Source organism: Cydia strobilella, chromosome 21 (assembly GCF_947568885.1).
Source record: "Cydia strobilella chromosome 21, ilCydStro3.1, whole genome shotgun sequence".
Taxonomy (NCBI): domain Eukaryota; kingdom Metazoa; phylum Arthropoda; class Insecta; order Lepidoptera; family Tortricidae; genus Cydia; species Cydia strobilella.
In genome coordinates, this window is record NC_086061.1 from 6,364,993 (window position 1) to 6,392,919 (window position 27,927).

The 27,927-nt window shown below is 39.7% G+C and overlaps 2 protein-coding genes and 1 long non-coding RNA gene across 3 annotated transcripts in view; 2 read left to right on the forward strand and 1 right to left on the reverse strand.

Annotated features, from left to right (window-relative positions):
* Positions 1 to 27,927, forward strand: part of LOC134751092 (uncharacterized) — a 196,214-nt gene that overhangs the window by 41,725 nt on the left and 126,562 nt on the right. The window lies entirely within an intron of this gene.
* On the reverse strand, positions 430 to 27,812 carry LOC134750886 (E3 ubiquitin-protein ligase RNF123-like). Its single transcript, XM_063686124.1, has 37 exons — positions 27,713 to 27,812; positions 26,665 to 26,816; positions 25,633 to 25,741; positions 24,783 to 24,852; positions 21,165 to 21,307; positions 20,103 to 20,296; positions 19,145 to 19,270; positions 18,516 to 18,663; positions 18,009 to 18,149; positions 17,006 to 17,188; positions 16,350 to 16,502; positions 15,840 to 15,949; positions 14,964 to 15,082; positions 14,466 to 14,513; positions 13,986 to 14,095; positions 13,747 to 13,866; positions 13,234 to 13,340; positions 12,674 to 12,787; positions 11,210 to 11,298; positions 10,850 to 10,955; positions 10,478 to 10,625; positions 9,974 to 10,070; positions 9,527 to 9,618; positions 8,424 to 8,573; positions 7,742 to 7,833; positions 7,390 to 7,460; positions 7,096 to 7,227; positions 6,609 to 6,771; positions 5,819 to 5,956; positions 5,354 to 5,427; positions 4,749 to 4,888; positions 2,977 to 3,162; positions 2,512 to 2,682; positions 1,786 to 1,894; positions 940 to 1,019; positions 703 to 809; positions 430 to 579 (listed from the first exon to the last, which is right to left on the reverse strand). The coding sequence occupies exons 2-37, from the start codon at positions 26,793 to 26,795 to the stop codon at positions 483 to 485; spliced, it is 4,368 nt and encodes a 1,455-aa protein (XP_063542194.1). The 5' UTR covers positions 26,796 to 26,816; positions 27,713 to 27,812; the 3' UTR covers positions 430 to 482.
* LOC134751050 (uncharacterized) lies at positions 21,841 to 23,294 on the forward strand. Its single transcript, XM_063686385.1, has 2 exons — positions 21,841 to 22,385; positions 23,067 to 23,294. The coding sequence occupies exons 1-2, from the start codon at positions 21,905 to 21,907 to the stop codon at positions 23,120 to 23,122; spliced, it is 537 nt and encodes a 178-aa protein (XP_063542455.1). The 5' UTR covers positions 21,841 to 21,904; the 3' UTR covers positions 23,123 to 23,294.

The window sequence follows — 27,927 nt, forward strand, 5'->3', positions numbered from 1 at the left end:
CTGCAGAAATCAGGCCCCGTAGACAACATGCCAATCGCTAACGCTACGTAGCGAACTAAACGCAACTGTCACTGTCACACTAATATGGAAGAGTGATAGAGAGACACAAAGCGATTCGATGGCGAAGCGCAAGAGATCGTCACCTTGGCTAGGCCGCCTGGGCTATGGGTACACCGTTGAAGTATAAAGCTAAGTTATGTTATCATGTCAAATATGAAGCGTTAAAAAAAGCGTCAAGTATCCGACAGCTTTCTGGAATGCCCCTTGCATTTGCGGCGTACTGCACGGGTCTAGACGGACCTTTATAGATTGCTTCAGTATCGAAGGAACTTTATAATCCTTCGTTGAATCACAGAGTGAAGCCGCCGCATTTAGCCGTCTCTTTTCGAGCAGAAGTGAACTGTCCTTGTCAGGCATACGTTACTATTAAGCATCAATCCGCTAAATCTTATTGGCTAATATAAGCCTAAGTACCTACAGGCTCAGTTGTTTGCCGGTTCGATTTCTCGTACTGTTTCGATCTCTGCTTTACAGAAGAAACATTGCTTGCTGTTCAGCATGTGCTGCATAACACAGGCTCTGAAAACCAAACAGGTATTTCGTCAAAAATTCCAAATTTTTTTTTAAAATATACCTTACGCAATTAATGACGCCCCCTAGGTAGTAAACAAAAGCCAAACTGACAAATTGACGTGCCCTCACCTGCACGAATGGTGTCCACACGGCATGAAGGCAGTGTCCGCTGGTCGCGCGTAGCAAATAGTGCAAAGCAGTTCTGATTGCGTGCCGCTACCTCCTGGTGACGACTCCTGCATGATCACAAATGTAATTATGGCAATCACTAAGAAATCTTCCGTGAGACGCAGACATGTTAAATGTATTATAGAACGGGTCACTTAAAACGAGTTTCATCACATTTGTTATACGCAAGAGCCTTACCAAGTTAGATTTGGCAGCTCGGAGTTTTTCCACCACCGCTTCTAACGCTTTCATCTCTTCAACGGTGACGTCCTCGGGGTCTATTAAAGTATAATTTCAAATTAAGGAGCGGAAGGAATACAATTTCGATACAATGCGTCGAAATTCCATAATATATACCCGGCAGAAGCTATGTCTCTACTCGTCGACTTTAATGGTTGAATTAAGACTTCTTAAATAAAACTATAAGTAATCGCATACTTTTCACTATGGGCTTCCGACTCAACTATAATGACTTCATTACGAGACACTTTAGTGAACTATAATGAATTTGACCAATCGCGTCTCGACACAATCGAGAGGACAAAATCAAAGGATAGAACAAAAAACATCAACGAGCCTCTTTTTCAGTAGATACTTAGTTAATTGTGTTTAATTATTTAGGCTGTTATATTAGATATGTATGTGATATAGATCACGGGGTCGCCCGTGGCGCCGCTGGCGGGACGACATCGAGGCCGTGGCTGGCGTAGCCTGGACAAGAATTGCCGCAGACAGAGAAATACATGGCACACGATGGAGGAGGCCTATGTCCACAAATGGACATGTCAATAAATATTTATAAAATAAATAAATACAATAATTATTAAATTACTTATAGAATTAAATTATAAAAATGCATGGAACAATAATTTTAAAACGAAATTTAGTACTTATCTTTATAATTGTATAAATTTAAACTGCATAAATTATGAATATATTATTAATACTAAATCTATTTACAAAAACCACTGCATGTTTTGTAAACTAGTGTAATATTTATTGAAATAAATGGCTCTACTACTACTACATTAGATATGTACTAACAGTTGTAGAAAGAGAAATCCGCTCTTTTGCACTTCCCCAACATGAAATCGAGACCATCGATGTGGAACAGCGGTTCGCAGACCAGCGCCTTCGTCGCTCGCTCCAAGTGCTGCCAATAAAACATATAGGTAAATAAATATTTATAAGCTCAAAAAATTACATAGTTTACAAATTATTATTTAAATGAACAGAGAATTGCGCTAAAAGCTTTAACTCAGCTTTATGTCCCGAAGTGAGTCCTAGGACACACTTTACGTGACGTGATTTTCAGTGAAGCCTGGCAAAACTAAAATCATAGAATTCTGTTTTTATTGTATTAAATGTACTTCAAATTAATACCAACATCAACCAGGTAGGGCAATTACGTTAAGAGCTTAAATCACTTAGGTCCGATTTGTTAAAAAGGGGTTATTTTTTTCGACGGCGAATGTAAGCATTGTAAGGGGGAAATTCAAGAGGCTGTTAGGGGGGGGGGGGGTAATGGCAACACTTTTCAGCTTGGAAACATCGGGTTTCTTTAATCCTAGGGACACCACCACTATAAGGATCAGGAGTCAAACTGCAGTCTAATTAATATTATTAATACTAATTATGCATACGATCCTAGTCTAGTTGTGGTCTTGATTTTATCGGTATCATGGGAGATATTCTCCTTCATGGGAAGCTTGACATTTTCGGGAAGGTTTCTTTATTGCAACATCAAAATGTAAATGAGAAGTAAAATACCTCATATGGAAGTTTCGGATCAAGCATCCTGATGATGCATCCGGCGACCGGAGCCAGTGCGACGTAGTAGTGAACACGGTCCGTGTCCGGCAGTCCACGGGCCACAAGACGGGCGAAACCGGCGCCGCCGCCGGACCGTACGCAGACGCGGGACACGACGGCCATTAGTATCTGGAGAATATATGTATAAGTGGAGCCTATATAGAGTGGGGCTATAGTGTGGGGAAAGAGAAACGAACACTTAGGTACACATAATATTGATTATTGTGTATGACATCCCAGGTCTTGTGAGAACAGGTTAAGAGGAAAGGTCAGGCTGAATCTCAAAAGCAAAATATTTGCCAGTTAAAGGTAAAATCAGTTTTAAACTAAATATCTACATCTAGACCCTACATCGGTTAAAGAGGAAGAGACCAAGTCTAGTACCTTAAACCCTCATAATAGGTATATACAAACAAATCTTACCTGACACGTCCTGCCCAGTAATAGCTCATTCTGTTTATCACAAGCCTCCGCCTTGGTGAGAACTGTAGGCGCCAGACATATAGCCATCTCTAGGGCCCTTGCCAGTCCATGGTAGAGGTCGAAGCAGGTTGCACACAACTTGATTTGACGGGATTCGAGATTGGAGTCCACGCTCACTCTGTCCATCTGTAATTTTAATTTAGGACTTAGAAAGTTTGAAACCTGTAATTTTGTATTGTATTCAAGAGCAAAACCTAAGAATCGGTTTTTGGGACAAAAACGCGAAAATACACAATTTAGCTTTGCTGTAACTACCTACCTAACATTAAACAGGCTTATTCACGTCCATACCCACCAAACTCCTAAACTTTCTTTACAATCCCAAATGGGCAATCACGCAGCATTATATTGGACAAACTTTTTCCAGAAACTAAAACTGAACTGTTATCCGTCCGGACACAACTGATAGCTACTAGTATTTCATGGCAATTTCACCGGACACAAAGTTATCGGACGTTCGGAACTGGGGAATGTCCGAGCCAAAATCATAGATAACAAATACTCTAAGATACCCCACTTACAGGAAACACTTTTGTAAATTGTTATCTACCGCTTGCTTTTAGGGTCGTTACTTAGCCAAGAGGGGAAAAAGGCATTGTTATACATATTTTCAAATTTTACTTTATTAATATTGTATCTTTCGTATTATATAGGAGGCAAACGAGCAGAGAAATCGCCTGATGAAGAGCAATTACCGCCACCTAATTTAAGGACACCCGCAACATCATCAGAGGGGTTGTAAGCTCGTTTCCAGTTTTAAGTTGTGTCTCCTATTTTATTTATTTTTATTCTATATAGGTAGAAACCTGTAAAAAACCCTGTACTATTTCTGGCTAGTGCAGTTCATATTATGAGTTAATTATTATGAGTTCAATTCAAACTGATTTTAAATGTGAAATTCTAGTTATTCTGTCCTGTTCATTATGGGAAAATAGTAGTACAATTTTTAAAAGAAATGTTGTATCACATTCTACTAGCGTGCTTCGTAGTTGGCCCATTAACTATAGAAATGTGCAGGTGAACGTAATCATGGTAACGAGTAACACTAAAAAGTTGATTCACCCTTTAATAAAACTTAGGTCAAACACAAACTTCACAAAGCTAACTTAAAACTACCTAAAGGTTTTTTTTTGTTAGACTGGAGTATCTTGTTATTTTGAATCTGTGCGAAAATGCTTGGCACGCGTCGGCGGAAAAGTTTTAGATCAAGTTTAAACGTATTTTATAAACGCAATATAGAATTATGGATAGTGTGAAATGTATAAAACAAAATATACAAGTCGGACAGTTATCTGGACACGCTTAAAGTGCATAGTATCGGATTGGTTTATTACACTAAAATACGACGATGTGATGCGACTTCAACGGGATGCCATGCGACGCCGGTGTTATATCCTTATAGCCATACATTCATGTTAAACGCTCTACATTCATCTATATAATTTCTTGATTAAAACACCTCTACATAAGTTTTCTGATACGTACCTAATTGTTTTTCAAGAACAATTACTTTCTGCCCTGCAGTCATTGGTTCTACATGGTCTTAGTGCATCCGCTGTCTTGCGCGGGCGCACGCAGCGGGTGCACGCCCGCGGGTACTATTGCGGATAAAATCCGTCCCACAAGTTCGCGCCAGTTCGCGTTGCTCATACTATTATTCAATAGGCATTCACCCGTTCCGTGCGCCCGCGTAAGACAGCGGAGGCACTTACCTCTTGCATCATAGTGATGAACTCCGAGAACGCCCAGTTGAGCTGGCTCAGCAACGAGTTGAAGAATGACGCAGCTTCTTTGGGATGTGACGCTATGTAGTCCCGTATTCGTTGTTGGATCACTTCTGATGGACAGGGGCCTGTAGATATGTTAAAATGTGATATTAAAGGTCTCAGTGTCAACTCGTCAAGTGACCTGCAGCAGCGCGTTCGACGGAACGTACAGCGTCGGGCGTCCAAGGTATTTGAGTAGCATGCACTGAGGCCGGCGACTTGGACACGGCACATGGATGCTGAAGGCCTACCGCGAACACCGAAGTCCGTAATCTATCGTATCTTTCTTTGTCACTCTCATTACGCCTTAATTGGAGTAAAAGAGAAAGATACCCGCAACTGCCTCTGCGCCGGACGCCCAGGTGGTCGCCGCCGCCCATGTGTTCACTCAGTGTTCAGGCTTGGGCTTACACCCATATTGTCAAGTGTTAAGTAGCAAATAAGAGTAGCATGTAAGTAAAGAGGAGCGTAATTGTTTACTTAGGAGTAGATGCATAATATGGGGGTACATTTTTTCAGGAAGAGGAAGATAGTACCTAAAAGAAACATACCGAAACATTGACTCATAAGTCCAGCATCTACTTTGGCACCAAGATTGTTCGCTGTCGGCTCTCTGTCACCGTATCTGTAAATAAAAGAATTAAATATACATTTTGACGAAGTGACGAACCAATATGTCTACGACTAAGTATAGCTACATATCGGATAAGCAGGTTGTTGAACGATCGATTCAGTCACATTATTTCATGTGCGGATTTGCTCGCTGCTATTATCTCCGCCTCCGTTGAAGAAATATAAACTGTAGTTTGATTTTGGCTTCTCCAGCTTATAGCGGCACCAGAGAATTAGCATACTATACCGGAAAATGATCTGCGTCGCTGTAGCAGACCGAGTGCGGCGGTGACTTCTTTTCTTAGGTGCCTTTCAAATATCTGAAGATGTGCTTGACTAGCATCACCTCTTCCGTGTGATGCTAGTAAAAGTGGATCTTAAATAAGTAAAAGTGTAATAATCACCTGGCAGCGAGATGAGGCCATTGACGATGCCGGAAGCCAAAGCCTGAGCCATGCCAGAAACGTACAAGCACCCAATTGGACTGCGCCCAGGCTCGGTTCTGGTACGGACGAATTAGTTCTTCCACCATGCACGTTTGACTGCAATAATACATTAGCATCAGCCTAATAGTGCTTATCTGCATGATATTGAAATTGCAGCTTTCTAGCACTGACGATGACTGAGCTAAGCCGCGGGCGGACCGACGGACAGATAGACAGACATAGCAAAACTACAAGGGTTACCTGAGTTGCCTATAGAACCCCAAAAAGGTCTGATTCCGGTCAGAAAATGTTTGAACATTTCCTCAAAGTTTAAAGCTCAAAAGCTTAATATACTTATTCGATAATTTTATCCGCACGACGTAGATAAGATAAGATAAGATATATTTATTTGCAAAAATGTAGTGGTAAACATAGTTGGGCAGTGGGTAATTTTAAGTGCGTACATTTTACTTAAAGAATCATGCAAACATTCCTTATTAACTAGGTACTATAACTAAGTATACAGAACAATTCAATAAACCATGCATTATTGCAAACCAATCATATAGTATCAGTTAACTTTACATCAGTTAGAACACATATACTAATTATTAATTTCTATCTAAGATATACAAGATAAGGTCAAATCGCAATAACATTGATCAAATGTACATAGTTTAGGTACATATACAGTAAACTCCAAGCGACACCACTGACTACGCAATGTAACTAATACTTGTTTTAGGTATTCTGAGAAAGAAACACTTACTGTTTGATAGGCACCCTTTCAATAGCCCTCATGGTGGGCGGCTGCGTGGCAAACGAAGCCAGCGTCTGAACCAGTGACTCTCGAGTACTGGCCAACACAATACGCTGGTCCGCGAATTCAGAACACAGGAAAGACGCGCAGGACACCATCAGATCTTCCCATTCTATAATAAGTACGAAAACTTTATTGATACAAGCTTTTATTGACGACTACTTTCCTTTTGGCATTGCTCTATGTCTCATCCAGACGACCCAAGCCTTAACTCAATGAAGTTCCAATCGCTACCAACCAATCGCAATCGCTAGTAGTAATCGCTTACCATCAGGCGATCCGTCTGCTCGTTTGCGTTTAAAAAAAAAGTTGCGTCATAAAGAGAATCAGCTCTTCTCATTCTAGAAACACAAAGTCCATTAAAAACCAACTCACCCTGTCTCTGCTCTTCCTCGAAGGTGTGATAATAGGTAATAAGGTAGGTACTCAAGTTTACCTGGTATCTGATGAACTGGCACTGTGGGATGCATGTACAACCGGAGAGTGTTGCATAGTTCCAACATAGCGTCCACGTGATATTCCGGGACGAACGCGAATAGGGGCTCAGCGAACTCACGCGTCACTGGTTCTGGTAAGATAGCGCGAAAGAAGTTTTAGATTAAGATGAACATCAGCTCACGCTTTTAGAAGTTTACAGTGCGTATGAGATGGGATGCTATAACATTGAATTGAAATAATATTATAACGTTAATATTTTAGTACCATTAATATCTAAAAAGTCACGACTTACGATTGCCCGGTCCGACTTGAGTGTTCGATTCGTTTCGGGGGGTGGCCGCTGTTGAGTTTGGCGTCTGGGGGCTAAACATATGAATTAGTAAAAGGCTATTAACAAGGCTATTCATACACTGATAAGTTGATAACTCCATCTGCCGTGGCAGATTTAGTAAATTTCTGTATGTACCTACAATGATTTGTGTTGTAGGTATAAAAACTCGGTGTGGCACGTTGCGTGTTCTTTCCAAATTTTTACAAGTTTATTTATTTTATGCCAATAAACAAGTGTAAGACTCTCCAAAAATTGTCTACTAACGTCTAATCAAACCGTTGTGACTATCTACAGATATAAACTCTGTTTTTACCTATTACTGGAGCTGTCCGTGTATTCGAGCTGTAGAGACGCGTAGCTTCCAAGTAGAGAACTCTTCCCTGGAAGGATCTCCTTACTGGCCACCTGTTATGACAATTGTGTTATTCAAAATCCATCAACTTGCACAAAATATGATCAGGATCATTAAGTTTACATGATCCAAACACTAGTTATGGACGTGTATAAATTTCGCATTTTAAGTAAAGGTAATTTTTAATGAAATTAGAAATAGACAGATAAACAAGCATGAAGTACGTCGGGTTGCCGAGCGGACCCCAAGTTCCTCAAAAATATCAAGACAATGCTTGTGAGATTCTGGTTTGTGATGGACAATTTATACCTACCTCTTTAGGATTTCTATCAAAACCTGCCTACAAGATATTTGGAGTTGAAACTCTAGGTCCATGGGGTCCCAGCGCACATAAGTTGTTTGCATAAATCGCGAAGCATCTGGTTGACGTAGCTGGTGACCGAAGAGCTGGCGGCTTTCTCGCACAACGTATCAGCATTGCGATACAGCGGGGAAATGCCGCCAGCATCCTTGGTACAATGCCTCAAGGGCCTATTTTAGATTTAAGCTAGTTATTAATTTCGTTTACGTAGTACCACTATATAAACCTGCCTGACAATGCCCATGTAACTTTCTTACAACGAAAAACAATGTAAATAATAACCTGCGTGTGAGCAGCATACTCTGTGTCAGAGGCAAGCCGCATGGAGTGCAGCGTGCCCGCGAAGTGCTTGGCCAAGTCCACCTGTCGGCTCTGTGTCCACACAGCTCCGATCACCCACGCCATTTGCAATGCTCCGGCTTTAAGCTTCTCCTAGAAACCATCGGTACTTTAAACTCCTGGAAGCATATAGCTTTGGGGGAAAGTAACATGATCACTGACCACGCAAAAGAGCTAGCCATTGCCTGGCCCCGTAGACAACATGCCAATCGCTAACGCTCCGTAGCGAACGAAACGCAACTGACACTGTCACACTAATATGGAAGATTGATATAAGTAGACACAAAGTGATTCGATGGCGAAGCGATAGCAATTGTTACCTTGGCTAGGCCGCCTGATGCTTCAGATTCCCTCTACCGAATTCGGTACCAACGATTTTAAACGAAAACTAAGCTACAACTATGTGTAAAATAAAATCTGTTCTCATTTCTTACCCACCAGAAACATTTTAATAATATCGAAAAATGATATTGACCACAAATACTATGGTACCGTCGGTGAACGTAGTGGACCGACCAATTTGTGAAGACTGTCGAAATGCCTCCCGTGAAGTATTTTTCACCTCAGCAGCTCGAACAAGCCTACTTTCGTCACTCCAGGAAGTGAAACAAAGTAGCTTTTTAATTTAGTTAAGGCCATGAACTGCCACTTCATACTTCGGGGTCTATTACAAATTCGAAATACATTTTAACCTATAATATGTTCTCACTACTGAGGTGAAAAATTATATGTGCAACACGAGAGCAAAGTTATTTTACATCTCGTGTTTTTGATTCCCTCGCTACGCTCAAGATTCTAACTTAGAATCAATCGCTTCGCTCGTGATTCAATTATGGAATCTTTCGCTTACTCGGGACTCAAAATCAACACTCGCAGGAAAACCAACTTTCCTCTCTTGTTGCACCAATAACTATTGTATCGTTAAAGACTAAAAAACCTATGACTGAATCCCGATAGTCAATACTTAAAGTAGGTAGATGGTATTGATCATTTACCTTATACTCTTACTATAACTAATATGTCGTTGATAAAACTTATTCAATTACCTCGTAGACACTCTTGGATCTTTCGAGTTCTTGCAGTATTTTCTCTGTTAATTCCTTTTTTGGTATGTCCGATTCGGAAATTTTACGTTTACCTGTGTTTAATGTAAGCAAAATGTTTTATGGGCTTCAATATTTCGAAAGAGGAGAGGAGGTCCACAATTCGTTGGAAACTTATATTTATTTATATATTTAATTTTATGTACACTGTAAAACTGAATATAGCTAACAGTCATCTTTCTTACATAGTGAGATCTCGCTTGTCATTGGTTGACAGATCGGCTCCTCTTGGACCACTCAACGTGCAAAATCACACATTGTGATATTTGTGATTGGCTAGTTGTCTGTAGCGCTTCAGCGTCAAAAATAATACGCATGTTCTACGCAGATAATCGAATCTGCCTGCATTAAGTACACATCTGGTGTGGTTCGGCCTATAGTAAATTGTACCTGCAGCTTGCAATTCGCTTGTTATGGCAGCGATCCGATGCTCGATGTCGTGAAGACAGTCTGCCATGTCTTGCTGATTGTCTCTTAGCTCGCATAGCTGAAAAGAAAACGTTTATTTCAATTTCAACGTTTGATATCTGAGCGGTGGTACAGATGTAGTGCATAATTGTTTTTCATCGTATTTTCTCGGAAACGTTCGTATTCGATATGCTACTTCAGTCAACCTCAGTACTTTTTGTAACGAGACTGACTGAAATGGCAAGACACGTTCGTACGTTTCCATGAAAATAAGATGGATAATAATTATGCATTACATCTGTATAATGCTAGTAGTCCATCTGGCAGTTGCAGATACAGAGTTCTGACGTTGATGGAGCCATTTTTCCCGGTTTAATGGAGCGGTTCCCCTTGAATGGCCGTGCCGTTTCTCCTGAATCAATTGTGTGGTGGTCGGAACGGAAGTCGGAACTGATCTTAAAAAAGTGTGAGGTGGGATTCCTTTACCTTTTCAGCATGTTTGATGGCTGAGCCATGATACAGCGCCAGCAGTCCATCCAGGAGCCGAAGATACCCTGTCCTGGCGTTGATGGCGCCAGCTCCAGGCATCATGGAGCGAGTGCCCTTGAGCGCCAAAGCCGTTTCTCCTGTAGACCTGAGAATATGATGATGTTAGTCTGCAGCGATTCTAAAGACTAGGCTCCGAAGCAGTAGTAGCTAAAAATACAAGATCGTATTTAAAATAAGGAGGAAGGGGATTCGAACTATTGTACACAATTACTAGTCTACTTATCGTTGATGTTGAGTTTTTCTGTTCTTTTGAACTTCAAAAGTAAGTGCAACAAGGACAGAAATCCAATAAGGGATTTCCTAAAATACCTGTTGGGAATTGGCGGCAGCGTTGCGTGCATGAAGCGGGCCATAGAAGAAATTACTTGAGGCAGTGTTGCTAGACCGGGAGAGCCTGCACCCATCTCGCTCACACCTGTTATAAGCGTATCTACATTCAATTATATGGAGTTTAAAGCTGTCGTTTAGGTATATTGGTGTTAATGTCACCGATAATCTCTTGCAATTTGCAATACATTGATACGAGTATCCAACATAAGTTCCGAAAAACTCACTGGGACGACCTGGGGTTTAAACTCGCAACCTCCGGATTGAAAATCGTACGTTCTTACCGCTAGGCTATCAGCGCTTCAGTAAATAAACTAATTATAATATTTAATTAATAATTACCCATGTCAATTCCTCCGCCCCTGTTGTAAGTGGGCTCGAAGCTCTGTACAAACGGATTTTCTTCTCCCAATACATTTATTAGGTCTTGACTGAGGAAAATAATTGAGTATTATTATATTATATATAGAATATTTACTTATTTAAATCATTTATATAGGTAATTGGACGAGCGAGCGCGAAGAGCGAACGAAGCGTCTCCGTTTCAACTGGGCAGAATGCATATCTCAACCAATTTTCGTGAAATTTTGTGAGCAAGGTCAGGGATTCGTCAGGCAGGGAGCGATTGAGATGTAGACCACATATTGTTGGTTTAAAAGGTACTGTATACGAATTTAGTCCCTAAGCTTTACACCTAGACTTACGAGGGGTAGCGAGGGAATTAAAAACACGAGATGTAAAATAACTTTGCTTTCGTGCTGCACATATAATTTTTCACCTCAGTAATAGTGAGAACTTTTTTTTTATATTAGCCTATTTTGGTGTCCCACTGCTGGGCAAAGGCCTCCCCTCGTTTTCTCCACTCGACTCTATCATCGCCATTTTCCCACCATTTGGGGTAGAATGCGTCCAAGTCGTCCCGCCATCTCCTTTTTGGTCTGCCTGAACCCCGGCCTGCACCGTCTATGGTGCTCCGTGGGTCCCTCAGTAACCATTTTGGCCCACCTTTCCGGGTGCATGCGACAGATATGTCCCGCCCAGTCCCACTTAAGCTAGCGGTCTTGACGCCTACATCTGCAACTCTAGTTCTGGAGCGTAGTTCCGTGTTTCTGATTCGATCAGTTCTACGAACACCTAATATACTACGCTCCATAGCTCGCTGGCAAACCTTGAGTTTCGATTTTAGGGCCTCAGTTAATGACCAAGTTTGTGCACCGTAAGTTAGGATGGGCAGGATGCACATGTCAAGGAGTTTGCGCTTAAGACACAAGGGAAGGTCACCCTTCATTAGCGCTTTCATGGACCAGAAGCTCTTCCAGGCGTTCTCGATACGTCTATCGATTTCGATAGACCGCCTGTTCTCGAAGGATGCTATCTGGCCCAAGTAAACGTACTCGTCGATATATTGTATATCCTGCCCATCTACTACTATGCTATGTTTAGCTTGATTGGTCATCAACTGAGTTTTCGCTCTATTCATTGTAAGTCCAACCTCAAGGCTCGCCGCGCTGATGTCTTGCAGCATTTGTTGCAGATGTGATGACGTGTGGGAGAAGAGGACTATGTCGTCAGCAAAGCGCAGGTTTGTTAACCTCTTGCCGCCAACTTCAATGCCCATCGTCTGAGAACATATTAAAGGTTAAAATGTATTTCGAATTTGTAATAGACCCCGAAGTATAAAGTGGCAGTTCATGGCCTTCACTAAATGGAGTGACGAAAGTAGGCTTGTATAGACTTGTTGTCCAAGCTATTTCATCACTATTTGATACAGTGGTTTTCGTGAACAAAACGATAAAAATAGCGTACCGTAAGGTTCTCACGAGGAAAGGCAGCACGCCACCCAGCCGATCGACGTTGTAGTAGTCCAGTTCCCCGTCGATGAACGATTTGGGAGGGGTGTAAGGAGGAACGGAAGTGTTGCTGGAGAAATGAAACAAAGTTAAGCCTCATTTCCACGGTGCGAGAACTTGCATGCAATATTCGATACAATACTAACTACACTAACTACACAATGAAATCAGTCAATCGAGTACACGTAATGTAGATAGTAATATATTAATTGAAAATCGTTGAGCATTAGACTTTCCGTTCGTCGCGACATCTATTGTCGAGTAGCAGTACTAATAATTCCGCTACTTGACGCTAGAAAATAACAGTCTTTTTGGTAACAAAACTGATGTATGGAGTGAGCACTCTGTGTCTACTTAATTCTCTTTGCCCTAACCCAGTAGATTCCCATCGAAAATAAATTCGATTGTACAATCGAATTTAAACTATCGTGAGACATATTAACTTAGCTAGCTTAGCGGTTTCACTCACGTATTTTTAGTCACTCGCGCGACATGTATGCGAGTGGGTATACATACGTTTGGCCCAGCGGCTTCTCGTCCCACAGCTTAAGCACGGCGGACAACAGCCTAGCGTGGCAGCACCACGAGATGGCAGGCGAGTTGCGCGATATGTTGAACAGCCTCTGTATAACATAAGTACATAGGTACCGTGAGGGTATTTTAAAAGCCCGTTTAGAGGATCTTGGTCGCCACGACTCAGTAGGTGGGCTATTTAGAATTACGAGCTCTTTCGCTCCTGACAGGAGAGAAATAACAAAAATAATCTAAATCTAAAAAAAGGCTAGTGTACAACTTTAAATAAAATGGCCCAGGTACCAGAGCCATTTTTATCATCCTCTCTCCAGGGTCATCCATTAGATTGTCCCTCTAGGCGTGGTGCCTTAAATAACTGCTTAAGTTTGTAATTTGTTAATTCGGCACTGCTCAGAACCCAAAGAAGATAAACGTACGTTAAATTTTCGATTTTTTGTTATTCAAGGCGGCAGTGAAAATGTTTTTCTACACGCTTTTAAAGTCAGGTAAAATCACCATGTCCAAAATACAGTTGTCCATTATGTATCTCCTGAATTTATCCATGAAGATCTTTCTCGTCGATGGAACCATATTCGTGCCGTCCGAGTTGTCCAGCAGCATCAAGAGAAACTCCAGCTGTGGAACAAAAGGACCGATCATGATCATCAGTCGGCGAATCATCAATAGATTTTGAATGTCTAATCGTTTGCCACTACCGTGCTAATCATCAACTTATTAGATGGTTAAGAAGATACCTGGATCTGTTCTAAAGGCACAACAGCTTTGGTGATTTTACTACAGTCTTCCTTATACTGCGTTTCTATCTTTATGTCGTCAAGTGATGTGGTGTATTCGTTTTTAGTTCCTGTAATTAATGTATTGGAAATTATCGAAAGGGACAAAAATTACAGGCCGACAAGAAAGAGTAGAAATTAATGGGCATTATTATGTACTATGTGCATTCACACGATGGTTGTAAACAGCAAACAGACATAAATCTTTTTTATTCTGCTGCATAAGCGCGTCCTGTAAGTTTGGCAGCACTTGAATGCAACCATGTTTAATTGTTTTGACACATAGAACAGTTGTCAGAGAAGAACCTTTGCAAGAAACCCAGTGATTTAAAATCATGGCAGGTTAGTATGACATATTGACCATTTTCCAGGGTCTTATCCCTTATCGGATTGTAGATCGAATCGTGGAAATCATAAAATATGTAATTCTTGAAACATTACCTCCCGTGAATGGGTTAGGACGTGCTATCGTGCCTGTTTCTGCCATTTCTGTAAATTTAAATTCCATTGTATTATTAAGGCCATAATGTAGAAATAAGTACAAGACTGGAAACACATCTAAGTCTTCTTCTTCTTCTTCTTTCCCTGTTCCCTTTATTTGGGGTCGGGCCTCCTCACTCTTCTGCGCCAAGCAACTCTGTTTTGGGTGTTTTGGGTGGAAACACATCTAAGTAGTCAAATTATTTACACAACCCTATAAAGTTTAGCCATATAAGGGATATCGTCCGCCTAACCTTCAAGTAAACAAATAAATAATAAGATAGCTTGCTGTCGCCAATAACTGGTAGAGTAGAAAAGTGCTGGGCCTGGTGAATGGAATAAGACGATTCAGGATTTAGGCAGTGTCGCGACGGATCCTTGCGCAGATGCTTGAGAAAAGCCCATGTCCAGCATTAGACGTTTTTACCTGACCTGATGATAATGAAAACGTAGGTATACCAGCTATCCGAGGATCCGTCTCCCCCTGAACAGGCGTTGGCTTCTGCCACCATGGGTTGCGGACGACAGTCTTGAGGACTTCTTCGTCCGGGCACTTCACGTTTAGAAAATTGTCGAATCTGTATGTAGAAATAAAAAAAAATCAATTTTACCTATTGACAACCTAATAAAGAAATTCAATGAATATACGCCATATCTTTATACCACACACCATTAGAATTAAGAATAGTAAATTTAGTAGAGACACATGGAGAACACTGGGGGAGGCCTACGCCACAGAGGCGACTTCCATAATTAATGAAGAATAATTGTTTTAAGTATTTAAAATTAATGTTTAAGTATGTACTAGTAATTATTAAACTTATACTAATATTAATATAATATATTTCATACCTAATTGTAATAGTGAAAATGGCTTTAAATTTAAAAGACTGTGATAAAAATAGATAATGAAATTGAAATAGAATGTTAAAATAAATCTTTATATTTTATAAATAATACCTACTACTAGTCACTTACCTATGTTATACAATTCTATATTCTAAATACAATACAATAATGTGCAACTAGAATCTTTATGCATGCAGAGGAAATACAAAAAAAAAATTACTTAATTATGGTGGAATAAAGGCTATTTTTATTTTATTTTTATTAAATTTAATTGCATAATAAATGGAATTAGGTTACTCATTCATTCAATACCATTAACCTCTTGAACGCCATAACACCTAAAGGCGTAACAAGTCGTGCCCACGGCGCCAGTTAGGGACAAGTACGACATTTTTGATCATGACGTAAAGCGTTCAAAAGGTTAAAGAGTTGCTCGGTGTGTACTTGTAAAGTTTCCGATTTACATAAGCCAACAATGAAGCTTACGATATTTTGTTGAAGAAGACATATTTGACGAGGTGGTGCCTGGTCTCCACATGCTGCATGAGACCACAAAGCATGTACACGCCTTCCTGCTGTTGGGTAAACTGCATGTCCTGCGATGGAAAATTGATATAAGCAATCTGAAAAGTACCAATTGTGCCGGAATGACGCAGTTCAAAGCCTGCTTGGATGTTATAGTTTATTTTTCTATTTGGCTGTATAGTGTCTAAATTAAATAGGAATAGTTTTGACTTTTTGGCTTGTTTCCCGCATATAGGAAGACACGCATAGTTTCATCTTAGGGTTACGTAGACGTAGCCCATAACTAATAGCGTACATACCGCTAGTTGTGGGGTATTTACCTACTATCTATGGGACTTACCTTAGTTTCCCGAAATATATTATTTGTGATGTGAGTAGACTTAAAATTTCTTCGACAATAGGTAAAGCTAGGTGGCATAATTAGCACAAGTAGTGTTTTCGTAGGGCCTGGCCTGTAATAAGTAATATTACCGGGGACACCAAATCGAAGAGTAGGCATTCCCTCACAACGCAGTGCTCCAAGATATCACACAACGCCGCCTCGTCCAAGAACGTCCACAGCAGGTCCAGCATTGTACACAACTTCGGCTGGGCTTGTGATAGGAATTTGGTCGACAAGTCGGTCTGGAAATAAATGAACAGGATACTTTGCGATACGAAACACAAATAGTCAATTCTTGTTGAGGTACCTATAGGTTTTGGTCATATTTTTCTTTAAAAAAACTTGAAATTTTGACGTTATTTACGGTGGTGAATAGAATAAAGATTTAACAATATACTATATATGCGAGCTTTAACCTCAGGGAAATCAGTAAAAATGCGACGAAAGTGAGATCCGTAACACTCGCCGTCATCAAAGATATATCTGTCTGTGTCGTATGTTTGACTTCTGATTCTTGTTACGTTAAGAGCTAGAATCACTTAAGTCCAATTCGTGCAAAAGGTGTGTTTTTTTTTCAATGGATTGTATGAGAATTTTAAGACGGACATTCAAGGAGCTAGCAGCTAGGAGTAACAGAACCACATTTGACACCACAACAAGGATGAAGTCAAACTGCGGTCTAATAATTATGCATACGACACAGTTCTAAGAGGTCTAGGTACTCTACATTACTCGAACTACTTACAAAATTCCTTTCCCTAGCCTTGGCATAAAACTCGGCAGCTAGTGCGTCCACATTGATGGATCTGTTCTTGACGCCGAGAGCGCCTCGAATTCGAGGCAGTAGTTCGGACACCACCACATAGGAGAGTCGGAGACTGATGCCCAGCTCTACCACCGCCAAACGGGCTAGGGACATGAGGAAAGCCTGGAACAACGAAGATTCTTTACTGTTAATCTTAGGTGAAGCCAAAAAACCTAGTTCCAAAGTTCCCCTGCTCTCTGTTTCCGTCTCTATCGCTATTACAATAATCGAGAGAAAGATCGATGTCAAGTATGGATGTATAATGTGTTCAAATGCCACAGTAAAATGGGTTTAATACGATTGCCAGAACTCAACATTTTCCTTAGTTCAAGTATAGTTATTTTATTTGTAGGATTAAACATTTCCTTTATAAACAAACAAACGAGCAGACGGATCGTCTGCAACGTAACACCAGACGGGCCGTAAGTGCGAAGCCGGCATTTAAGATCGAAGTACTCTCTTTTCTTAAATGTTGGTCGGTGGTATCGGTTGTTGATTTTTACTAATATTTCATCATCTTATATCTAGTAGTCAGATCGGACTGAGGGGTTTGGAAGATTAAAATTATAATTTATTAAAGTTAGAATTGTATGCTGTGGAGGCCCATTGGAAGTCATTCCATCCTCCATACCTTAACACGTCATACTACTACTACATGTATTAAGCTGTAGAATGTTAAAGTTGACTTTGGGGCAGAATCATACATGGAGACCGTGATCTAACACCAATCCAACTCTTCAAAACCTCGGCTTAAGGAGTTGGGGCTGTTGTTTAGGTACATGTCCCCAGAAAAGTCCGACTAGATCCTACCGCTTGTTATCCATCTGTTCGTGATCGCGACTTGTTGAGACGAGGGTTTGGGAGTGTACGTGGAGTTGGACCTGTAGATGCGCAGTGCCACCTCTTCATTCTGGACATCTTTTACCTTCTCTTTTAGCCCTACCTTTCTTGATATCCTCTTGTGATCCGTGTTGTTCGTGACCGCGACTTGATGTGGCGAGGGTTTGGGAGTGTATGTGGAATTGGAACTGTGGATGCGCAGTGCCACCTCTTCTTCCGTCGCTTTGGATGATTCTGATCTGGCCTGAACAAAATAGAATATATTATGTGTGCTTGGGTTGTTTTTAAATGGCAACTTTATGTACCTTTGGAGATGGTTTGTTATATTATAATCATAACATTATGTGCATGCATAAAATACGCGAGTAAGTATAACGGATTGGCATTGATTGACTAGCATATTATTATGCGGATTTTAAACTAAAATAATGTCATATACGAAAGAAAACTAAAACAAAACGAAAAAAACGGGTCGTCGAGCGTCTATCTACGCTGAGTCGATTCCAGCCCGGGCAGTGGAAGACTAGGGCACTTTTTCTTTCGTATATGATATCTATTTCAGTTTATAATTTATATAGAGGTAGTGTTTCTGCTTGAAAGAATGTTGAACCTTGCTGCTCTTAGCCGATAACGGTCTAAGGTCGTTGAACCTGGCTAGCTCGTCCAGCAGCGCGTCAATGGACTTGAACAGGAGGGCTGCGCGCGCGCACTCACGCACCGGCGGCAGCTGGAGCGGCGCGAAGTCGTCCTGGGGGAAACTGCGGACGAAATATCTTGCAACTTTTCACCCAATTTTATAACAATCAACTAGGATACTCACGTGAGATTCAAACTTCTTCAAATGGTAATGGTAAACAAACCGTATATTTTCAAGATAAATATAAATCCGACGCAAGACCAGACGATTCAACGGAGCCACGCCGTTTTGTCGCCAAAATAGTGTTAAGTTTTAAGTTTATAAAACGTATATGTATGTTAGTCTATAAGGTATTTGTAATATAGGCCGTTGCCAGATTTAAATTTTAAATAAATAAATATAGATGTGGCGCAAAAAGATTAAGGAAAGGTTAATTCTAAGAGTAAGCAAGTAAACAACCAGACCATATAGGATAACCATATATTTACTCTTCTACTTAGGTTTGATGTAAGCTAAAATTATAATAAAGGTGCACTTTAACAATGTCTATGTGAAGTAGATAAAGGACATAAGTATCGATGAGAAAGAGGGTCTAAACTTACACAAAAGGCACATGTCCGAAGTTAGCATACAAGTGTTCTTGCATCGCCAGCGAAACGGCTGGGAAGTATGCAACGCCGTTACCATGAGTGACGTTGTTGAATGCCACGCCCAGGGAAACTCCGTTCCTGTGAGGAAAAATTAAATATAATACTTAGTCAATACCTAGCAGAAGAAGAGCGTCAAAGATAGGTACATACAAACAAGACATCAATGAACGCATTTACTTGAAATATTAATATTATGAAATAAATAAGTCTAAATCTAAATCTTGGCTTCGGATTTACGGAACACGTCTCCACAAAATCTCTTTCGACTGTAGGAAGACATAACTACGTTCTCCATATCGCCTTGCATGGTTGTGTTCGGTATCTGATTACCTGTATTGCTGGACACAGACCTTCTCATGTAATGAGAGAGGAACATGTTATCTATAAGCACCTAATTAATTTTTTATAAAGTATTGAAGCAGTAATTTGGTTTGTTTATGTTTGTGCTGCGCACACTTTGAAGATATATATGGCTGGGCTCTCTATATTTAAGAGTAAGAATAGTCACGAGGTCTTATTTAAAGCGTTCTATTGTCAAAATACATAAAAATACATTAGCCAATAACGTCTCCTGGTAACCACGCTGTCCCCTACAGAGATGTTCCTTCTGATTCTACCTCTGCCATGCGCATAGGAGTTGGCAGGGTCTTCTATCCTTATGCAACTCGTATTAGGCATATACAGCCCCCGAAACAAGCGACGGGATCATACTTAAAATACTAGATGTTCCATTACCCACTCAAGGTCAATGCAAGAACGTCTCCTGGTAGCCACGCTTGCCCATAAGGAGAAGTTGCTACGTCACGTTCCACCGTCTAACTCTTCCATCCTCATCATCGTAAGCGTAGGAGTTGGCAGTGCCTACAATCCTTATCCTGCTGGGCATCCTACGGAAGCGATTGGATCTTACCGAAAATACTCCAGTGTTCCATGATCCATGTCTATACATGAGCCTATCACGTCTCCAGGTAGCCACGCCTGGCCATACGGGGATGTAGCCACATTCCATCTCCTGACTCGCCCGCCATCATAACCATAAGAGTTGGCAGTGTCTCCCACTCCTGTGTCCATGGAGAAGAGGCAAGAACTGGTGCACCAGCCGATCTGATAAAGTTCAATTTGGAAATCAGTTAAAATAGGTACTAAAGGTATAATGTATACAGAAATGTAAGGTTGAAAATGAAAATTTTCGTTGATAGCTTACAAGAGTGATAAATGTCTACAAAACTTAACTACAAACGTATTAAGAGCCAAACCAAGATAACTCTGCAGCGATTTTCGTTTCACAGACGTACAAGTTTTATTTTAAACGTCAAACTTCTATGAAAATATTTTGACGTATAAATAGCACTTGGGCGTCTATGCTATAAAAATCACTGCAAAATTATCTTGGCCTGACTTTTACGTACAATTTACATACTGCTGTTTTTTGTAAATAATGATGGAAATTACAGTGACTGCAACTGTGTAAGAAGTGAGTAAAAGTTTGTATTGAGGTCTTTGAAACATCTAAATATTATCATCTAGCAGAAGGAGCCGTTTTTTATACATAATTAATTGCTGGTAATCAACAAATCATGAAAGAGAATTTCATTTAGCTAAAAGAAAGATATTAAAAAAATTGGTTCACAATATCACAATGCTAATGCTAAGTTTTAACCTGCATATTATCCCTTTAGTTCTGAGCTGAACTTCATACATTCACCTCCCCGCGAACACGTAAGCTGTAGCCCTGAAGATCGCGAAGCTGGAGAGACCCTGGAGTCCAGGGAGTCAGGGCCTGGACGCTGACTCCCTCGTCTTCAACCAGAACTAGTATGGTATTAACCTGCATGATCCCCTTTAGACCTGAGCTGGACTTCATACATTTACCTCCCCGTGTAAACGCAAGTTGTAGCCCTGATGGTCACGAAGCTGAAGAGACCCTGGACGCTGACTCTTTCGTCTCCCACCAGACCAGTATGGTAATAACCTGCATGATCCCTTTAGTCCCGAGCTGGACTTCATACATCCACCTCCCGGCAAACACGCAAGCTGTAGCCCTGATGGTCGCGAAGCTGGAGAGACCCTGGACGCTGACTCTCTCGTCTCCAACCAGGACTAGTCGTCCAGTACCTGGAACACAAAGTATTCCATAAGTGTCCAATTGCACCTCATGTAGGTATGACTGGATTAGATCTACATAGGTACGTTATTGGAAAGCCGGAGAGATCCAAGTTGCTAATTCTCACTTGCAACGGATTTAATTGACACGTGTTTATGACTCGTGTAAGAAAATAAATACGTATCAGTGAATACACATGTCAACGATTACGTAAAAAATACGCATGTACATAATAAAAGTTTACTACTTGCGCGACTCGTGTCAAAAATCGCACAAAGTATTTAAAACTCTATGATTAAAATGCAAAGGGTTTCTTTTTGAACCCAAATCTTAACAATGCAAAAAGAAATGTACATTAAAAAGTAAAAACCTAATAAATTCAAATATGTAATAAATGAAAAAAATCCTAGATAAGTTACTTATGCTGAAAATTCTTCAGTAATATGACGCACGAGATAATAGCTTTTATTACTTATGCGTAAGTAGCTGTCAGAATTCCGCAAAAAATGCGCATTAATTTTGTATAAAACCCAGCTTCTACAACGCTATCCATTGTCTTTCTAGCCTCAGTTTCAAGTGAACATCTATTTTACTCACAACACCTCACAATGAAGGTCTTTGCAGTACTTTTGTGCACCTTTGTAGTGGCTTTTGGCGCGACCGTAGAACATCCAAAAGAAGAAGAGCATCATTTGGAAAATTTCGAAAACACACTTTTAAATAATCTTGGTGAATATCTGGGACTACAAATTAAAATGATTAAGGGAGTTCAGAAGATACAGCAATTATTGGGTAATGTAGAGAAACTCTTGGAAGAGGGATTAACTGACAATAACATTCATACTGAAGATGTTGGTGCGACCATTCCTGGAGAAAAAGATGAAGATCCTATTGTGTCTTTGGAAAATGACATCAAGGTAACACTTTTGGATTATCTTGGTGCATATCAAGAACTACAAACTAGGTTGAATACGGGAATTGAGAAGATACAACTAGCATTGGGTAATGTGGAGACGATCTTGAAAAATTTCTTTACTTACGACCTCCATGCTGAATCCGAATTGGAGACGTTAACTAAGCCTAATAAAGGTAAGAGTTTTACTTAATCAGATTTCTTTATGATTATTATGATATTTGTATTGTTATATATATTGTTAGTATTGTATACCTATATTGTTTTAATTTTAACGATTTTCAGCTAATATTATAACCGGGTTAACCGGAACTCCTTCTGCTTGTAATATTAGTTGTAAATTGTTGAGCAATATACTTTTTCACCTCAACAGCTCGAACAAGCCTACTTTCGTCACTCCCTGGAGTGAGGAAAGTGCGACTTTCCTCACTCCAGGGAGTGAAACAAAGTAGCTTTTTAATTTAGTTAAGGCCATGAACTACCACTTCATAGTTTTATAAAAAAAATTGTATTATTCTGTGTAATTCGAAATACATTTTAACCTTTAATATGTTCTCACTACTGAGGTGAAAAATTATGTGTGCAACACGAGAGCAAAGTTATTTTACATCTCGTATTTACGAGTCCCTCGCTACGCTCAAGATTCTAACTTAGAATCTTTCGCTTTCTCGTGACTCAAAATAAACACTCGCAAGAAAAACCAACTTTCCTCTCTTGTTGCACAAATAACTATTACACTGGATGTCGACTACGGAAATAATAGTCGTTTTGGTAACAAAACTGATGTATGGAGTGAGCACTCTATGTCTACTCAATTCTCTTTGATCATAAGTGAAATTTGTTGTTTTTTTTTTCAGCTAAGGATTCAGCTAAACAACAAAAAAATGGGGAAAAAAAATCACCCATTGCCTAGGGAATGTCAACATGTTTGATAATCTTGCAGACCGAGCTGCAAGTGGACGTCAATATATATAATCATACTTCTTCAAAACTGATTTGGCAATGATGAATATATTTATATTGTGTATATTTTTATATAATTGTATAGCAATCATTTAACCTAATAAATTTAATAATAATGAGTATTTTTTTGTTATTACTTATATGAGTTTAATGTGAAGTCCCTTAGAATAATGTGAAAACATTCTTACTGACGTTGGGTGGTATTTTTCATATATTTAGTAACTAGTTAGGTATTAGTAAATACGATCTTGATATTTGTCATTTTCACCCCACAAAATAATTTCATACGAGTACAACGTAACACAGTGGAAGTAACTGAAGTAGGTAGGTATACTTGGCAGTGCCAACATAACTTTTCGCCTCACATTCCAATTTTTTTACCTAGATAAGATAAGATAAGATAAGATAAGATAAGATAAGATAAGATAAGATAAGATAATCTTTATTGGTACAATACAGGTACACGTCAAATACAATTTTGTACAATAAACATAGAGATGACACAATTACAGAGTATTTCGACAGAAAATATACACAACATTGTAATGTCATCAATTCATAATTAATAGAATATAATAAATTACAAAAAAATTTTTATATAATTAATTATTATATTATAAAGTAATTGGCAGTTCCATTATTTCATTAACAGTATAAAAGTTTTTTGTGAGCAGCCACACTTCTAAATTCCTTTTAAAGGATGGGCTATGCTAGGCTATGCTAGGCTCATCTCCGTTCGTTTTCGCCTCAGAGGAAAGGCAGCCTTACACTGCGATATTATGGCATGGTCCACATATTGAACTATTATTACTAACGTATAGAACCGGCACAATGAACCAGTATTTTGCGCCATGAGTTGCTGCCGTTTTGGCATCAAACCATATAGACCGCGGGCCAGGAACAGATTTCCATGACCAATCGCCTCCCGGGCGAAAACTCGTATAGTGGTTAACGGCTATGTATGATGAACCCTCGTGAACGTCAGCTGCCGCTCCGTTGGTGGGTTGAGGAATGGCAGCAAATAAAGTCTATAAAAATTTTTTTGTCGTCGCCTCCCGCTTGATACTTTGTCAGATGATAGTTTAGAAGCTTTTGTGAATAAACAAAATCGTCAGCCGATTGTATCGCTGTGGAAAGACCGTCAGCTGGTCACATGAACATGTAAAAAAGAAAAATTCTTTTTAGGCATCGGCGTCATCTCCTCCCGTTTGATACTTTGTCAGATGATAGTTTAGATGCTATTGTTAATAAAACAAATCGTCAGCCGGTTGTATCGCGGTGGAAAGACCGTGTTACGCGTTTCGGAAGCTGCCATTTCTCAACCCACCAACGGAGCGGCAGCTGACGTTCACGAGGGTTCATCATACATAGCCGTTAACCGCTATACGAGTTTTCGCCCGGGAGGCGATGACTGACGAAATTTGCGCCTGGCTCGCGGTCCAATAGAAGCGGAGCGTGAATCTCGCGATCTAAACGCGTAAGCGCCATGAATTTTACGGCGCTTACTATGTTTTGGTCGCGTGTCGCGTGGTACAGGTTGTGAATGCGACAATTTCATTGTTTGTTATGTCGTTTCTACAGTAATAATAACTCAATAGGTTTACACTTACCAGTAGAAGCATCAAAAACCACAATCTTAGGTCCTACTCGACCATGTCTGTCATCTTGAGGTTCCACATTCTGTAAAAATAATACAACAGTTATTTCGTTTTATTTTTTGTAACAAATTCTATAAGCAATTGTAAATCCATAACTATTTCACATCTACACCTACAGTTTTGATCGTATTTTGATAGGACCTTACCTTGAATGTTGGTCACATGGTTAGTGTATGCGAAATAAACTTAAAGTCGTACGTGAGATGCGTCCAGTTAAGACGACCGTCAAGGTCGTATCAAAACTAGTTCAAAAGAATAACGAATTGTTAAATCGAATCGACCTCCTGATCAATGCGGCTAAATCAATCAGGGTTATATTTCAATTAGAACATTTAAACTGGCGTGGTACAGCACGCTGTGCGTGGCGTGGCGTGGTAAAGGCGTGTGACTTTCAATCCTAAGGTCGCAGGTTCAAACCGCTCCGGGACTTATGTACAGTCGCCATCAGATAATATATCGGATCGGCCAAGGTGCCCACAAATATCTGAACACGCCTCTATTGTCAAGGCGTTAGAGTGCGTGTTCAGATATTTATGAGAGCCCAAAACTACAAAAGCTATAAAGTTGAAATTTGCACACCAGGTTGCATTTATAAAGTGTACAAGAGATAAGAAGCGATTTTGAAAAATTCAACCCCTAAGGGGGTTAAAAAGGGGATGAACGATTATGAAACGAGTAGATGAGTCCACGGCCAAATTAAATAAAATTAATATTTGTGGAGTTGTTATGAGATTTGTCATGTATTTTTATTCTACTAAAAAATAAAAAATAAAATAAAAACAGTACAAACATCAACTATTACCACAGCGGTGTGTTTCTTGCTCGGTTTGCTCTTGTGTGTGGAGCTTGCTACCTTGCTGTCCAACATTTTTGGCAGATTCTCCTTAATGTGACTTAGATACTTGCTTCTCCTAAAAAAATAAGTACACTAAGTAAATAGAAATAGAAACGTATTTTTATAAGTTATAAAAATACCCCGCGGTTTTGGGAGCAAGATTTTTATACACTAGCTAAAACTGTGAAAACTGAAATGGTTTTAAAATTTATAATAACATTTGGAGCTTACTACATACTTTTGATTAAATAATTTATTAACTATTTTACAATGAACAATATACCTACATGAAATTACTCCGCACCCAAAACCCCGGGGGATGGTTTTATTTATTTATTTTATTATTATTATAATGTCACTTACAGTATACACCAAACATGACACTTAGGAATATACGAATTGAATTATACATAACTATAATAAATTAACAACAACAACAGTTAAGTCAGAACTTAAATTAAATTATTATTATCTAATCGGTACTAATGGTTTTTGGTTATAGCCAAACAGAGATGTAGAAGCTAAAGTTGTTGCCTCTTTTTTTAATATAAGTAACAGTATTTTTAGTAACTTTTTTGCTGTTTTTTGTTTTTTGAAAACCATTTTCTACCCCCGACACAAAAAGAGGGGTGTTGTATGTTTGACGCCAATATCTGTCTGTTCATCTCTCTGTCTGTGGCATCGTAGCTCTTCAATGGATGGACCGATTTCGATGCGGCTTTTTTTACGTGAAAGCGAGTTTCCTAGCGGTGAGTTTTTGAAATGTTTAATGAAAATCGAGCAGCAGTTTGAAGAGTATCAGCTCTATTCCAAAATGATGTAAGGCATTTTTATTTTGGTAAAAAAGTGATATTTTTGGCATCATGCGTAGGGGTAATTTTTTTTTATTGAATAGTTATTTCTATTCTATACAGCGTAACCGAGGCACAGCAAAACCTACGATTTTTGAGTTTAAAATTTAAATACTTTTCCTAGTTGTTCATGTTCTGGGGGACTTACACCAAATGTCGTTCCGTGTTCTCTTTCATGACCATATCGTTTCCGAAAATACGACGCACTGTGTCGTGCACTTCGCTCTTCTCTGCGGACCCACTGCACACCCCGAAAACTGACTTTAGTACGTTCATCATCGGGTCCAGTTTCCTCTGCACCTGCACACAAAAAGTCTACATTTACAATATGTTCATGAAAGACACGCCAAAAGTTGTAACATATTTTGCCGCTGTCTGTGATTTTAAATCAACAAAAACTTGTTAACGCGGTAAATATATGCATATATTGCATATATTGTGTCGTTACACAAATCCGCTACATAAACTATTTTATATAGCGAGGCAAGATCCTTAGGTTGCTAATAGTCTACAAAGCAATTTGTCAGTAAAAAAGACGCGAAATTTAAAATTTGTAAGGGAGATCGGCTATTCGCCCCCACATTATTCAAATTTGCCGCCTTTTCCATTGACAAAAACAGTTTGAAAGACTATAACTCCAATGAATAAAAAAAATCGTTTTGACATTTCTTAAAGAGTAGGTGATAGGACGTGTTAGAAAAATAGCGTATTTGGTAAGCGAGTGTAGCAACCTATGCTACGGCGTAGCATACAAAATGTGTATGTAGTACATCCTGCTTCGTAGGCAGGGTCACTACCGAGTATATAGCCTAGGAGACCGCCAAAATCATGACGATTGTTAAGGTCATATCAAAACCAGTTGAAAACCGTTACTCTGAATTGGAACACGAGCTACGCGCTACGAGCGCAGCCGATAACACAGGCAAACCGTATGTAGCGAACAGCGCCTACAAACAGAGAATCCGCCTAGCTTAGCGGTACGCTGGCATTGAATGTTAAGGCAGCTGATCGACCGGCGTCAGTCAAAAAACTCTCCTTTGATCGAAAACCACGCCCATAGCTACACCCTTCTCGCGGATCATCGTATGTAGGACAATCAACTGTTGAATTTATAAAATATAGTCCGTGTATTATAAGATATTTTTTATAAATAGTTTATACTATGAAGCGAGTGGATAATGAAACATAAGTCATACCAAAACGCTCACACCCTCAAAAAGTGAACTATATTTGCTACAAAAACCAATAAATTGAAGTAAACATTGTATAAATTGCCTTTACATTGACAGTTTCACTTGACACTGTCAGTTAGTAGTTAATGTTTAGCAGTAAACACATAAAGGTTTTAGTGACCATAAAAAGTTTTGTGGCTGGATCAAAGGCTGGATACAATATATAAGACGACGAGCTG

Excerpts from the sequence above, each read along its gene's own strand:
- LOC134751050 (XM_063686385.1), top strand. The coding sequence starts at position 21,905 with ATGAAGGTCTTTGCAGTACTTTTGTGCACCTTTGTAGTGGCTTTTGGC. Across the intron at positions 22,386-23,066 it reads GTTAACTAAGCCTAATAAAG|CTAAGGATTCAGCTAAACAA; the intron begins GTAAGAGTTTTA and ends TTTTTTTTTCAG.
- LOC134750886 (XM_063686124.1), bottom strand. The coding sequence starts at position 26,795 with ATGATGAACGTACTAAAGTCAGTTTTCGGGGTGTGCAGTGGGTCCGCA. Across the intron at positions 14,514-14,963 it reads GACGGATCCTCGGATAGCTG|AAATGGCAGAAACAGGCACG; the intron begins GTATACCTACGT and ends TTAAATTTACAG. Across the intron at positions 13,341-13,746 it reads ACAACTGTATTTTGGACATG|AGGCTGTTCAACATATCGCG; the intron begins GTGATTTTACCT and ends TATGTTATACAG.